The sequence below is a fragment of the Eschscholzia californica genome, unplaced genomic scaffold (genome assembly GCF_041429995.1).
Source record: "Eschscholzia californica isolate CP2 unplaced genomic scaffold, dmEscCali1.0.p SCAF_4, whole genome shotgun sequence".
Classification (NCBI taxonomy): Eukaryota; Viridiplantae; Streptophyta; class Magnoliopsida; order Ranunculales; family Papaveraceae; genus Eschscholzia; species Eschscholzia californica.
The window spans coordinates 51,208,003-51,223,720 of record NW_028238461.1 but is presented as its reverse complement, the minus strand read 5'-3'; the positions used below and the strand labels follow the sequence as shown (position 1 = coordinate 51,223,720).

Below are 15,718 nucleotides of genomic sequence, written 5' to 3'. Positions count from 1 at the left end.
TTTTTCCTACAAATATTAATGGTTGTCGTCACATGGATTATTATAGTTTTTGTGGTTCTTCTCACATGTGCGATGATTCCCAATTTTTCTGATCTCCAGTTATACAGTCTTTTGATTTTACAAACAACGTTAAGCTCTTACCTAGTACATTTTGGAAGGAGATGTTAAAGTGCACTTCACCAAATACCTTGTACTATTTTGACTTGGTTGTTTAGTCTCCTCCAAGGGTTTTTGACTTGGGGTCATTATGGGTGCCCAAGCAAGGTGGGCTATAGGCGCCCATTTTATTGAACCTAGCCCGAACTCTAGCCGAGCTTATGGACCCCAAGTTTCGAAACAAAGAGCATCCGCAGTACCTAGAACTAAATTAGGGTGTTTATAGAACCTTAGAGTTGCATCGAATAAACTAGAAAATTGGAATACGTAAAAGAACCAAATATGTTAAAGAGTTTTAACAAGAAAAAGGTATGCAGTTTGGTTTTCATTTTTCTATATATATGCATGCGAATTAGTGTCGTCAAGGAAAGCACATTGTGAGGCGTAGAAATATAGACGAAGACACGTTAAAAAGAAGAGTGAAATTGTTGTCCACTTGTTTGAGCCATTCGTGTTAAGTGTTTGATAAATTTGCCTAATAGAAAGGAATCATTGTATTTAAGATGAACTGCCAAAATCATTAATACTATTTCTCTTTAAACCAATGGTCAAAGCGAATTAGATGTATTTAAAGAATTCCAATAATTTTACTACTCTTTTGATTCTTACCCTAAATCAAGAATGTCTGTCAGTGGACTTATACCTTTTCTTTTCTTCTTCTTTCTATCATTACCCATTTAAATAGCTCAGTTCTCGTCGAAAAATTTGAAGGAAAATCAAAGGAATTTTAATGGCGGATGAGGGTAATAATGATAAGGATAATAGTAGTAGTAATAGTAGAGAAAGGTTAGGGAAGATTTATTATGAGAATTGTCCTGGGTGCAAGATTGATATTCTTAAAGAAACAGAGAAAGGAGTACCTTATAAACTATTGTTTTTTACATGGATTATAGTACTTGGTGCTGGTAAGTGATATTCTAAAAGAAGGACAGTCTTAGGGCCTACCAGTGTGGGGTTGTAGTTGGTGAACATGCAACCTGATCCATAGAGTCGCTTGTTTTAGTTTCCCAAACCTTACTTTCTTCAGAGGAAGGTTGTACGAGTTCACTTAAAAGGTCTCGATACTTTATAAGCTCGAGCATTCACCTGTATGACTGTATCTCAGACTCTGTACACTTCCCCGTCGGATCAGAAGACTACTCGTCTACTCTTACTTCTCATAATATGTGAAATCTTTAGGGTGTAAAATTAATTTAAGTAGCTTGTATATGCAACTCTTTGTGGCTTTGTCAACATCCCTATCATTTTTGTTGCATGATTTTATATCATCTTCTCACTATGTGACTTTCTCTATGTGGCATATCTTTTCAGTTCTTCCTATCTCATCTCTCTTTCCATTCCTCTACTTCATGGTAAGCATGTTAACTCTGAGTTCTTGTAAATTTTTTGATTTACAGGCATCATCGGGTGTTGTCGGAAATTTTAGTAAAATTAGAACTTTAATTTATTTTGTGTCAAAATACACTCGTATATTGATGCAATAAATGTAAGTTTATATCACTTATCTACTTTTCTGGTAACTGCATTGATCTTGACATGAGAAATGAGAACCAAGATGAATGGGTAGTAGTAGAATTAAATCAATTGGCCTCGTTTTGTAAACGATTCTATATTATATTTCAGATTACTTCTTTCTTTTTCATTTAAAGTAAGTGCTCGATTTTAATTTTTGTAGATAAGAGATTTCCATATCGCAAAAAAGGATGAAGATATTGGATATTATGCAGGATATGTAGGTAAACATCTTTAAATTGTCCAAAATAATCATTAAGAATCAAACTCAACGAAACAGCTTATACAAGCGCGCTAATTCATTTCATTTTTTTTTTGAAAGGTTCTGCATATATGTTTGGAAGGGCACTAACTTCTCTATTATGGGGAATGATAGCAGATAGATATGGTCGGAAACCTGTCATAATTATCGGCACTATTTCCATGTTAGTATTATTGAACTTTACTTTCCCTACCCTTCCGGCTTGAAATTCTCACAAATGAATTAACTTCTTACATAGCGAAAGATTCTAACTTTAGTGTTTGTCAATGACTTTTGTCTGTCACTCATCTCAGGGTCGTATTCAACGCTTTATTTGGTCTAAGTACAAGTTTTTGGATGGCAATCTCTATGAGGTTTCTTCTTGGAAGTTTGAGTGGTGTACTTGTCCCCATAAAGGTATTTTGTACTAGATGCTTCATGTCCAAGATACATAAATATCCAAACTCGAAACTTGGTTGCAAATCAAATAAAAGGTTTTTTGATGTCATAACTTATTTTTGTGTGTTCCTTATTGCTGTTCAGGCATTTGCTTGTGAAGTTTGCCGAATAGAATATCAAGCTTTGGCGCTCTCTGTTGTAAGAGCAAACTATTTGTGCTTCTTTATGCTCGATACACCTTTCTAAACTAAATTGTGTCGCATATATTCCATTACTATTATTCAATCAACAATTTCTTCTCAGATTAGTACAGCATGGGGAGTAGGATTGATTGTGGGTCCAGCACTCGGAGGTTTCCTTGCACTGGTAACGTCTCTCTTCTCCTGGCCCTCTGTAAATTGGTCTGCTGGATATCCGAGAAGAGCATGCACGTTAAGAAATAATTTTTGTGGTCTTTGTGTTTGTGTGCTACAGCCTGCAGAGAAACATCCAAATATATTTCATAAGGGGTCTCTCTTCGATAAGTAAGTAACACTTTATGTACTCTTTATTTATTTCAAGTCGGACAACCATCGAGATCCAGTATATTCTGATGGTCTGAAGAATATATATTGCAGATTTCCATACTTTCTGCCCTGCCTCAGTATTTCAGTATTTGCATCAATTGTGACAGTATCTTGTCTCTGGCTCCCGGTATGTCTCCAAATCCATATATCTCCATTTACACCTATCTTGGAAATTTGTTTGTCGATAATCGGAGTAGTTCGGAATCAGAAATATTAGAATTGCTAATGCATTATCTCAAGTTTCTGTTTTTAATTTTGTTGCTTGTTTCACTTATTCTAAACTAGTGTACTTCTAGATTTGAAGTCTTTTACTATTGTAGGAAACACTGCACAAACATAATGGGAAAAATGAAGCTAATCGGAATGATGTCAAAGAAAATGCTATGGAGTCTGGACCGATAGTATTGGATTCTAAGAAAAGCCTTTTGAAGAATTGGCCACTAATGTCATCCATAATTGTATATTGTGTTTTCTCTCTTCACGATATGGCCTACACAGAGGTAATTTAACTTCTTTGACATGAACTGTACATTCCATTAAACTAAGGGTTCCCCCCATTCATAATGGCATTGCCATGGATACAATCAATTTGTAGTTGTAGATGTGGTTATGATTGACTATCGGTATCTCCTCTCCAGATATTCTCATTGTGGGCTGTCAGTCCAAGAAAGCTTGGGGGATTGAGCTTTACGACTGTGAAAGTTGGTGAAACTCTTTCAATCACAGGTACACACAGTATATTATAGAAAACTTAGATCTACTTCAACCTCTGAACTTCTTAGTTGTGAACTTGTAATTGTTCGAGTATTAGTTCAACATTAGAATTCAATAATTGTTTAGTATTTTACTTTTTAACTCATGATGCTTACACTGATTACTAATTCGACTATTAGGTGCTGGTCTTTTACTTTCTCAAGTTCTTATATATCCAAGAATGGAGAGGATTCTTGGGTACCTCCGCGTATCTCGCATTTCAGCAGTATGCTTTTCAAACCCTCGTTTGTGATTTAAAAGTTAGTCTATATAGATCCTGTGTACTAATCACATTCTTGTTCGAAGAAAAAAGACTTCACTTTCTTCAGTGTTTTCTGAATTCAGGCTTTAACGGTACCCTTGCTGTCAAGTTACCCATTAATAGCTAAACTATCCGGACTCCGCCTCTTATTGATATTAAGTAGTGCGTGCATTTTGAAGAGTGCTTTCTCTGTAAGTATAAACTCAACCCAATAATTTTTTTTTCGGTTTGTTTGGTCAACTATGTTTAGTGATATAGCCGTTTTCTTATAGTTGGTTATTCTAATCTTTCAGAGTTCAATTGTCACTGGGTTATTCATACTACAAAATAATGCAGTGGTAATTTTCACCTCGGTTTTTTCTATTTCATTTATGTTTTTCCGAGTGAATTTTAGCTCATTTGTAGAAAAAGGTGTAGTTTTGATGATTTTACTTAAATATCGAAACGACAGCCTCAACACCAAAGAGGAGCTGCTAATGGCGTTTCTATGACTGCAATGTCTCTTTTTAAAGCATTTGGACCAGCTGGAGGAGGCGCTCTGTGAGTATATCTCGATTTCTCAGATACCCTAAATGGGATACTGAATATCTCTATACAAAAGTAAACAATGTTAAATGGACTAAATACCCTTCAGTAACGAATATAACAAAGCATAAAAGTAAAATACGTTTATAGAATAAAACTTGGTTTTTGAGGCTACGAGCTCATGCATACCATATAGTTTAATTTACATTTTCTATGCCATATTTTGAGGTTGGGAGATCATTTCATATCGGAGCATTTGTCCTTGACGTAATCAACCAGGCCATGTAATGACTAATGACAAAAAAAAAAAACGATAAGTTGGCACAACACCTCCCCGGTCAATAAACTTTATGTTTTAGACAGTGTTTTCATGAGAATTCTTAAATCTTCGTAGTAAATCTCGATATACACTTCCAAAAACGAATTTTTGTTAGCTCTCGAAGAAAACGAAAAAATGTGCAGACCTTTGACATTGTCAATCACAAAATTCCACTCGTTTGCTACTAAAAACATTTAACATGTGGCAGACCTAAATTTTCTTGTACTCTAATGAAGAGCTTATCAAGTTGGTCTTGACCAATTCGACACACTTTTTGTTTGTTGAGTAAGTTGGTTCTTTTCGGAGTCTTTTCCTATGTGTAGTTCTTATTGTCGCTCTTTGCATTTTTGCAGCTTTTCTTGGGCACAAAAGCGAACAGGTGCTTCCTTTCTCCCAGGTCTGAAGCTCTTCCTATTTCAACTCTTACTACAACATTCGTGGTTTCTCTATGTAGACCCTAGTGTGGTGATTCTCCTCATTATTTGAATCTGACTTGTCTGACTCAAATGGATCCAAAATTAACCCAAATTAGCCATTCGGTCATAAAAAAATGTTCTGAAATAACTTGACTCGAGACAATTAAGACATAGAATCAGATTTCAGATATAACTTAAAATAAATAACAAACACTAACGAACAGAAATATCATGTTGATGTATGACCCACCCATCCTGAATAATAATTACGCTTAAAAGAACGGACAGCTTAATTCCCTGTTTGTTGAGATTTGTAACGAAGAGAGTGACTTCTGTTTTGCTTGTCAAAATGCAGGTACTCAGATGGTTTTCTTCAGCCTAAATGTGATTGAAGTAATTGGATTCCTAATGACCTTCAAACCATTTATGGCATTGCCTCCCCCACCTGGGTCCTGAAAATTGCATTTTTGAGCAATGATGTTAAACATTTGCCCTAACAGATTAATGGTAGTAAAATGAAAAATCTTGTACCTAAGGAATATTGACAAATTCCTTTTGAACTGTTTATGTATAATCTTAGGTCCATATAAATGAGTTTTTGTTCTTTGTGCCTTTGTGAGAAATAGAATAAGAAAGATGGGTAGCTAATAATGCTCTTTATGGTGGACTAGATTACTCCTATGATTATAAAGAAACAATACAGAGGATAAGGCAATCTAATTTATCATTTATCCTCCTCAATTATCTTTTGTGCTTATCCTAATTACTATTTTAATTTCAATTAAGCCACTTAAACTATAATTTATTTTATTTACAAAAATGATTGAAGTGTCTACATGAAAACAATCCTTGTCTATGGAATTTTCTTCTTCTATTCTCTAATCACCGTCTTTATTTTCCTTTTTTGCCTTCTTAGATCATCCTGAATATTTTTTGTGTTTTTCGTTATAACTTTCAATATGTAAACTTACACCTTTATTGTTATTATTAACAGTATTCTGATGGTCGTAGATTATTTGTAAAGAGAGCACAATCAAATTTTCTTTTAAAGATTTAGAAGACAATATTTAAACGACAAAGAATCTTTTAACTTATGAAAATAATATTAAAGGGAAAAGATAAGTAGAAAATAGTAATTTCCAGAACGACTCTCCTAGAAGTAGATGTACAGCGCGGTTGAGCTAAAGTCTATTAAGGATTCATGTATAACAATAAAAAGGTATTTTTCTTTTCGAACAATGCTACACCCTACATGCCCTAAAAATCGTGGGAATGTGGTAAGGTGACATTATAATTTTCTACTCCCCAACATAGCATGTCATCACCTCAAGCCATATTCGAGCAAAATTTCGAGCGAAGTACTAAGAGTGAACACTGATCTATTGTCGACTATTTTGAGTCCGACTGAAACCAAACCGGTCAAATAGAAGTTCCGCTAACTCTCGTGGCTTGGTGAGTTTGTCAACGGCTGCTCGCCTTTAGGAAGTACTACCATTTTTCTTTGTGACACCAATTTTGGGACGCAAAAAAAAAACACTTTTGGCAGAAGAGTGTAAGTTTGAGTAATTAAGTAGAATATTGAGGGCATATTAACAACAAATAATAAATTTTCTTCGTGGAGATAACCACTACCCACGTCTTATCTCTTCAACCAAAATATACTACTCTTTTCTTTCCTTGTTGAAAAAAAAACTGGATTAGATCAAAAGTGTCAATCTTCGTAAATAAATACTTGATCGGTGTCATTTTTCAAACTCCATTTCTTCTCTCTGTCTTTATTTTCCCCCTTCTTCTAGCTCTGAATTTTTTTTTGTAGATCTGGTGAAGAAGAAGATTAATAATGGGAAATGCAAATGGAAGAGAAGAAGGAGATAATGAAAATGACGATCCTAGTTTACGATCTGACGGTGGTGAATCTGGTTATCCTCCCAATCTTGACCGTCCAATTCGTGTCACTTCTTATGAATCAATGGGAAATTCGCCTCCTGAAAGTCCTGGACGATCCATTTCTCCTCTCATGTTCGCTCCTCAGGTTATTATTATTCTCTTTCTCTCTCTCTAATCTCTATCTTTCTTTCTTTCTTCATTTGCTCGATATTTTGATCTCTCCTCAGTATTATTATATCAGTCAGTTTGATATGTTTTTTATTAGTTCATGCTCAAAATTTGAAATGAAAAATCTGAAACCCTAAGATTAATTAGTGTTTGCGTTAAGTTCTATTTTCTATTTCGATTTGTAGGTTAGATTCTTGATCTGGTGAGAATGACTGCGTAACTAATTAGTGATGATTTTGCTTAATTGAGTTATTTTACCTCTGGAATAATTAATATTCAAAAGTGTCGAGATATAATTAATGTTAAGGATTATGTTGCTTTATTTGATTTCCTCTTCAATGAGATCTGTTTGTTTGACAATCTTATGACATTTGTGATTATTGTTCTTGTCACCATCTTCCTTTTTTTTCATACTTATACTGCAACTATACTAATCGACAAATTTAAATTTACAATCATCGAAAAGGTTTACAATTATTAATATTTTTTACATTGTTTTGGAAATTGACTATGAAAGTCATAACAATTGCATTTGATACATCAAAGATGTAATACGCACGATAATTGTAGACTTAAACCTTGAAAGAAGCAGACCTAAAGTCCAACTAAATTATTGGCCTAAAGGCCAACGAAATAAACAGCCTAAAGCCCATCTAACTACATTATTTATACCTTTAATAACCCAAGTTCAATAAACCATGGATTAATCGACACTTGTTTGCCCAAGTGTTGACATAAACTCCAAAATACTGGAGGTCCGAGGATTCCAAGAGGAGGTGGAATTCATGGTTTATTGAACTTGAGTTATTAAAGGTATAAATAATGTAATAAGTTTGTCGAGTTTTAGGCCTCTTTCATGTTTTTTGGCTTTAGGTCTCTTTCATTAATGGTTTAACTTAGGCGGTTATCGTGCTTATCACATCTTCATGATGTATCAATGTCTTGTAACGACTAAGGTAGTCGTATTCGATTTCTCAAAAAAATAAACTATGGATTCCATATTAAAAATAAACCATGGATTTCACCTCCTCTGGGTATCGAACCTGAGACCTCCAGTGTTATGGAGTTAATGTCAACATTTTCAACCACTTGGACATCGTACTAGTCCCTATAAGAATCTATTACAAATTAGTAAGCTAATTGATTTGTTACAAATTTCGCACGTAACATACCATTAAAAAAGTAAGAATAAAAGTAACTAAATTGTTACTCGTATTATGTGAATTTATTCAATGCTGACGGTTTTTGTTTTGCCCCTCAAATTGCTCATCTTCCTGCCATATATTTTCTACATAGTTCATGGGTTTCAAACTGAGCACTTGTGATGCCCCCGTGCCCCATAAATAGACACAAACACGCCCCAACAATTCACAAACTAGACGAAATTTCACCAGTTTCATCTGTAAATCGGTTCGATCGTACCTGAAAAATTTGTCATGCGAACCATACATTTGCATAAACAAACACAACGGAAGCTAAGAAGAAACATAAATCAACCAACAAACTCTGGTTCCAAGCGGAACCACCAGAACTCGGTTAACCCATCCACCACAAATCCATACATCCCTATACAACTTATGTCATTATATGGCTCCTAGTGTATAAAACTATAACTTTGAAGTTTGAAGCTAAAGAAAAACCAAAGAGAATAAAAGAAATAACACCCCAAAGTGCCACCCATTCACAACCTCTGCTATTTGTCGGTTTATTTGCGTTTAGATCCTTTTTTACAGATGGATTTGTTTGTGTAGCATTTATTTGTTCATTGTTTGAATAAATCATTCGTTCATTCAGCATTTGGCAAAAAATATTCTGCATAAGAAAAGTCTCAAAGCTTAACTGTTTGTTGAATTTTTTTATATGAAGATGACTTTAGACAAAAGGAAGCTTTGCTATATGGCATATGTATGTCTCTAGTTCATGGCATTCGTACAGATAACCTCAAAGTGCTGGATGAAGCACTACAACTTAACATATGTGTTATACTGGAAATTTTCATTTTTGATGATGATTTAAAGTTTTGAACAAACAGGACAGAGTCGTAGCTTTGAATTTTTTCTGAGAAGAGAAAAATGTATCCTTATTAAAAATGGAATTATTCAGCTTGTTTATTTTCAGGTTCAGATGTGTATCACTTTATCACCTTGACTCCTTTCTTCTTAAAGCTGCTACTTCAGTCTTAAGATATTTGAGTTGGACATTGACATTTCTTCCACCATAGACATCACTCACATACAATTTTAATACTAATGATTTTGTGTTTGGAGTTCTTTCATCTATGTTGTATCATATTTTGTGGCATACCTTTATTCACCTGTGCAATAACATCCAAATGTGTTTGTTGTTATGTATGAGAGATTGAATTTAGTATTTGCCTTCCTGTGCCACTTTTTGCTCGTTCTAGTAAATGAGGAATTGGCACTTACTGATTTTCTTGTACACAAAATCTCATGTTATATCTTGGACTACGCACAAATTAAATTGGTCGAGCAATACACTCAGTCACTTTAGTGACATGATAGGTAAGATTTACTTTGTCTTTGTTATATTTAGACGAGAGGGTGAAAAAAATGTGATCCTTGCACATTCAAATACTTCATTGTCAATATGCTAGTCTGCTAGCTTTTTGTGGTTACTCATCTGAAGATAATCATTGTTTATGCACCAGGTTCCTATAGCTCCTTTACAAAGAGGTGACACTCCGGTTTTAAATCAAATGTGGCTTAATGAATCTCATGGTTCTATAGATCTACCACCAGAAAAAGGAATTCCCATCTTGATTACGTGGAGCTATGGTGGTCAAGATGTCTCGGTCGAAGGATCTTGGGATAACTGGACCTCACGGTACAGTACAGTCTCTCCTATTATAAAGTTGAAATAATCTCAACAGATGAGGCATAATTTAATCTGTTCGACTTTTCTATATATATGCAGAAAGAGACTCCAGAGATCAGGGAAGGATCATTCCATTTTGTTGGTCCTGCCATCTGGTATATACCATTACAAGTTCATCGTGGATGGTGAATGGAAATACATTCCTGATCTTCCTTGTATATCTGATGAGATGGGACGAGTTCATAATCTTCTTGACGTGCAGGTAAGTCAATTCCACAATTCCTTAATGCATTATTATATTATGGTATCACAATAATCACAAAAAGGTTTATTGCGAATCCTGTACTGTGGCTTGAGGTGTCAACTGGTGGGTGTGGGTTCGACCAGCAGAGATTGGCATGGGCTGGTTCCACTTAACAGTGGGCACTGTGATCTGCTATTTTAGTTATCAATTAATTTTTAATATGGTTTTAAACTAGTGGTCTATGAAAAAACTATAATTTGTTAATAATAATCTTTAATATGATTATGTAGTTATCTTAGAGGGTTTTACGAGCACCCCAGCCAGCCTGATTAAGCCTGGCCCGCTTAGGTAGCCAGGCTGAAGCATCTGAGCTTATTGCCTGCCCAAGCCAAGCCTACTTGGTTAAGGCCAGTGAGACCTGGCTTGAATGATACCTTAAACTGTTGCTTATTCCAAATTGGTGGCCTACCAATAGACGAGGCACGTGTAATGTTGGAATGTTTGAACTGAACTTTTCGTTTGTTTTAGTTTAGCCAAATAGCATGCCGAGGAGCAAGTATTTATAGAGTTCTCCGAAAAATAATTGTTTCTTCTAATTAATCTAGATCTCCAGTGATAAAGTTCATAATTGGTTCTCTGTTACCAGGAGAATGTGCCCGAAAACCTTGAAAGTGTAGCCGAGTTTGAAGCACCACCATCACCAGATTCTAGTTACAGTCAATCATTTCCAGTGGATGAAGACTTTGCAAAGGAACCTGTAGCTGTTCCATCTCAGTTGCACCTCACAGTCTTAGGTATGGAAAACACTGCGGAAACATCAACGAGGCCTCAACACGTCGTTCTCAATCACTTATTCATAGAGAAAGGATGGGCTTCTCAATCCCTGGTTGCTCTTGGATTAACACACAGATTTCAGTCTAAGTACGTGACTGTAGTCCTCTACAAGCCTCTAAGAAGGTAAAGTATGTTTCTTTCTCTCTCTAACTCCCACGCCTGCGCCTCCTCCCTTACATTTAATATATAAAGTGGAGTAATCATAAGTACTGGTTCGACGGATTTCTGTTAATAGATCAACTTTGTTCTGTTTTTTCTCTTTTTATTGTTCTTGGGTTAGTATTGTTGTAGTTCATATTAACTGTTCTTCAAGCATCTAGCATGGCGGTTTTCGGTGCTTTATATATAAACTCGTGACTTCTCTTCCAATTTAGATCTCTCTTTCCTTTTTATTTTTACAAGACGGACCAAGTCGATTTGATGTAGTGTATTTTCGCTGTATATGGTTGATGCGGTTCTTTTCTTCTTTTTATGTTTGTTGTGAGAGGTAGTTTTCGAGGCGCTCGTCTAAGTGTTGAGAGACAGAGACTTGTCGACTAAAGCTAGCAAGCTATTATTCTTTTCATCTTTCTTAGCAAAATAACCCTTGCAAAAGTTCACAATTCAGTCAAAAGGAACTAACTAGCATGTCTCATAAAAGCTTGGACAAGGCCCCCCCATCAGTATATGTTTCTAAAGCTTGGTCAAACCCAAGGTGCAATTATTGTAGATATCTTATATTCCAACAAAATTTTGGCTGTTATTTTAGGGTGTTCAATAATTTTTTTGTATATATGGATACAAAGACACGAGTGATGATATAAAGTGATGTGATTTAGTGTGTGATGCTTTCTTTGTAGGGCAAAGTGGCCTTCAAAGTTTGAAAGAGAATGTACCTTTAAAAGCTGAGGCATGTTTTTCACAACTTTTCCCCACCACTAACTAAAGGGGAATTCCCAAAGGCGTTCTTGGTAATTGGTTTTGGCGCCCCAATCAGACCTAAAGACCTCCTCAATTTTGCAAGTGAAGGGGTGCCAACAACAATAATCAGAGGGCGCACATAGAACCACCTCTAACTAACAAGTTTATTATGTTTAGGGGTTGGGGACCTGGGGTCCAGCTTTGCTTGAGGATGACGCCTCATTAGTTTGCAGCCTTTTCAGATCCTCCATTAACCCCCCCCCCCCCCCCCCCCCCTTCCCCCACTACTGAAACCCTTCTTCCATCCATGCAGCTGCACCATAGTACATGGTCATGAGAGAGAAAGAAACATGTCTCTCCACCCATGTACCATGATCACGAGGGACAGAAAGAGAGAGATTCCATATATATGTAGAAGCGGAAAAAGAATGCGACTACCGAGAACAATGATCGCGTAACCAAGTGTTGGTTATTGTAATATCTTATTTTAGTATTTAGTTTAGTCGAATACATGATTCGTCAAGACTTATATTGTCCGTAGATTATTTGATTTATGATTTCAATTCTTTTACGCTAAAAATAATTTTAGTATTGTCGAAAATAGTAAAAGTCGGAGGAGGTAAACTCAATTATTGAGGGGATAAAGTCAATTACCATTTAGCGTTGAGAGGGTAAAGTCTAAAAACCCAAGAAAGAAAGATGGGACTCCTTCATTCCCCAAACTTTATATAGTTGAGAAAAATAGTAGCTAAAAAGGAAATAAAATAGTAGTAAACATTCTTCATGAACATTGACATTGCATAATGAAAATCTTCTTTTTTGGACCAGAGTACTTCATACATATGTCCAATGAACATCAGAACCCACGGGTCACCCCAAAACTACCCAGACTTAGGTTGTGTTTGTTTTTTTATTTGTGTCTGAATCTGAATTGTCTGAATCTGAATTGGCTGAACTGAATTAGTTGAATCTGAATTCGCTGAATTATTTGAAAAGTAAGATGTTTGTTTTTTAAATCTGAATCACTACATCTGAATTAACAAATTTACATTTATACCCCCATTTATATTAATAAGAAGAAAAAAATCTATCCTTCCCTTTTTCTTTTTTAGTTTCTCTATCTCCTGCCTTCTTTCCCAAAGGAATGTATACTATTTCACCCATAAAACCCTACTTCGTCCCCAAACCCTAACATTTGTGCCTTCTTTTCCAAACGGCTATACATCTCAAAACTCTACTACTTCACCATAACCCTACTTCAACCCCAAGTCCTAACATTTCACAGATCCGATTTGTGATGTGGTGAGAGCCGAGATGTTCTTGCTGTGGTGAAAGCGACGGTGTATGGTGGTGTTCTAATTTTCTGGTGTGTGGTGGTGGCGGTTTGATTCTTGTTTTTGTTGGTGGTGTGGTCTAAGATGGTGGAGCTTTGAGGGTTCGGTGGTTGTGGTGGTTGTTTGGTGGTGCTTTTGTGTTTGGTAGTTTTCTAGTGGTGATTTTTAATGGTAGTCGTCTGTTTTGTAGTTTTTAAGATTGGTGGTTTTTAGACTTAGGGGCGATTTTGCAATGGTGGTTTGTTGGTGATTTTGTGGTTTAATAGTTTTCTCGTTGAGGTCCTTTAATGGTGGTGGACTATTTTGTGGTTTTAGGTTTGGTGGTTTTTGTGTTTGGTGGTTTTTAAGTTTGGTGGTTTTTGGGTTTGGTGGTTTTTAGGTTTGGTGGTGGTGGTGGTGGTGGAGGCAGCGGCGGTGGTGGTGGTTCGGTGGTGTTTTGTGCTCTGGTGGTGGCGCCCTTTGAGGGTGGTGGTGAACAATTTTAATATTAGAAAAGATGTTTTCAAATTACAGGGGTATAAGCGTCATTTGACACTTTTCAGCAGTTGACCCCCTAATTCAGACTTGTTTTGAAGTCTGAAATGTCTGGCTATTTTTCAGCCAATTCAGATTGCTTTTCAGATTTCCTTATATTAAAAAACAAACATCTGAAATCTCAATTCAGATTTCAGATCTGAAACAAATAAAAAACAAACACCACCTTAATATATACTTGATGTCTCCAAAATATTCCCCAACCACTTTTGTTGGCACCCACCATTCTCTCGGTTTCTTATCCTAATTTTACTTAAGGGTAAGTTGGATAATGAGCTTATGAGATCCTTAAAAAATGCAGTTTGCTAGAGTAAAAAAGCTCATTAACTAGAGGCGAGCCGATATGGGCGTCTTGTGGGTGAGGGAGATTTGCTGTTTGAACCCCCTTTCCTATAATTGACTTGCTGTTTGGATTCCCTTTTTCCAGAGTTGCATTTTGGACTCCCTTTTGACGGAATCACTCGAGAACATTCCGTCTCTACAGTTACAATTTGAACAATTCCCAGTTTACCCTTATATAATCAATATTGCACTTTGGACCCCTACTTTATTTAACTCATCTTCTTCTTGTCTCTGTTTCAACAAAAAAAAATCTTCTTCTTGTCTTCTTTAACTCATCTTCCTCATTTTTATATATAAATGAGTTCAAAATCAATCTCATTAAACAAGAAAAAACAATCTTCTACCATTAAACAAACTAGATCTTGTTAACATTACAAAAGAAACATACACAAATTAGTTCAAAATAATCTCAACAATTACTGAAGCGAATCAAAATCAAGAATTCAAAGATGAACAATTCAATCTTGCAAAATTCTAGCAATAACATAATCAATTGACACAAAATGAATTGGAATTTAGAAACACCTGAAATTCCGTAGGATGATCTCGTGACCGTAGTCCAGGTGCTAACATCCATGACTATAAAAGAATAGTAGTAGAGACTACGACAACGGCGGTTAGTGACCGGATTTAGGAAGAAATTATGCTGGTTAGGGTTTACAGAACTTAAAGGAAAATTAAAATGAGAAGACAACTTGGAAGAAGGCCCGATGAGAATAATTTTCTCACCCATGATGATGATGATAAGATCTTTGACAATAGCAACATGGGCACTTAATTCTTCTTTTACCTATTCTACAAATTAAGTATAAAAAAGAATGAAACCATAAGGTGAATCTTTTCCATGGATTGAATAAGGGGAGGATTGATTGAGCCATGACAAATGATCCAAAGGGAAACAAGAGCAAGAAGACAGTCAGAACATTCCTTCTCTGGTATTTGCAAGCAGCGCAAGCATGGCTAGTGTCACCATTAACAGTCATCTCCATTACTCCATAAACCCCTCTGTATCTGTTTTGTTTTTTTAAGAAGAGACCAAATTGAGATGGTAATGGCATCAGAGGAGGAGAGGGGAGTAAAGTAAGAAAAGAAGGCTAGAGAGAGAAAAAAGACATGTGTGATTGAATTTGGGTGAGGGATAAAAATGGAGAATTTTTAACCTGGTTGTGTTTTTTTTTTTCTTTTCTCTAACTTGTTAAAAATGTCAATAATAAAAAGAAGAAGGGTAAAGTAGTATTTCCTCTGTCTCGTGGGTTTGGAACTGTTATAATTAACATTTTTTTTAGAAAAAGGGAGTCCAAAATGCAACTTTGGAAAAAGGGAGTCCAAACAGCAAGTCAATTATAAGAAAGGGGTCCAAACAGCAAATCTCCCTGTGGGTGACGCGAATCTTTGTTCTTCATCATTGTTGGAGCTTTCTCTATGGATTCATAGAGACGGCAAGAAACAAAACTATATACATGTTGATCTTGAACATGCTTGTCAAATGCG

At 35.8% G+C, this 15,718-nt stretch overlaps 2 protein-coding genes across 4 annotated transcripts; both read left to right on the top strand.

Moving 5' to 3' along the window:
- The first annotated feature begins 756 nt into the window (after positions 1-756).
- On the top strand, positions 757-5,755 carry LOC147545818 (protein ZINC INDUCED FACILITATOR-LIKE 1-like). 3 transcript variants are annotated; one of them, XM_086638626.1, is made up of 17 exons: positions 757-1,061; positions 1,468-1,508; positions 1,832-1,892; positions 1,991-2,093; positions 2,224-2,326; positions 2,453-2,506; positions 2,612-2,674; positions 2,783-2,832; positions 2,926-3,001; positions 3,195-3,374; positions 3,513-3,600; positions 3,768-3,853; positions 3,973-4,080; positions 4,183-4,227; positions 4,341-4,429; positions 5,087-5,130; positions 5,505-5,755. In XM_086638626.1, the coding sequence occupies exons 1-17, from the start codon at positions 887-889 to the stop codon at positions 5,603-5,605; spliced, it is 1,467 nt and encodes a 488-aa protein (XP_086494752.1). In that variant the 5' UTR covers positions 757-886; the 3' UTR covers positions 5,606-5,755. The 3 variants fall into 3 exon arrangements, 2 of the variants coding, with proteins under 2 accessions (XP_086494752.1, XP_086494753.1); XR_015224393.1 differs by having other exon boundaries at positions 819-1,061; positions 3,768-3,887; XM_086638627.1 differs by lacking the exons at positions 5,087-5,130; positions 5,505-5,755 and having other exon boundaries at positions 819-1,061; positions 4,341-4,534.
- A 991-nt stretch (positions 5,756-6,746) lies between these two features.
- On the top strand, positions 6,747-11,486 carry AKINBETA1 (5'-AMP-activated protein kinase beta-2 subunit protein). Its single transcript, XM_086638625.1, has 4 exons — positions 6,747-7,181; positions 9,873-10,048; positions 10,139-10,301; positions 10,930-11,486. Exons 1-4 carry the CDS (start codon positions 6,990-6,992, stop codon positions 11,242-11,244), a joined length of 846 nt encoding a protein of 281 aa, XP_086494751.1. The 5' UTR covers positions 6,747-6,989; the 3' UTR covers positions 11,245-11,486.
- The last annotated feature ends 4,232 nt before the right edge of the window (positions 11,487-15,718 follow it).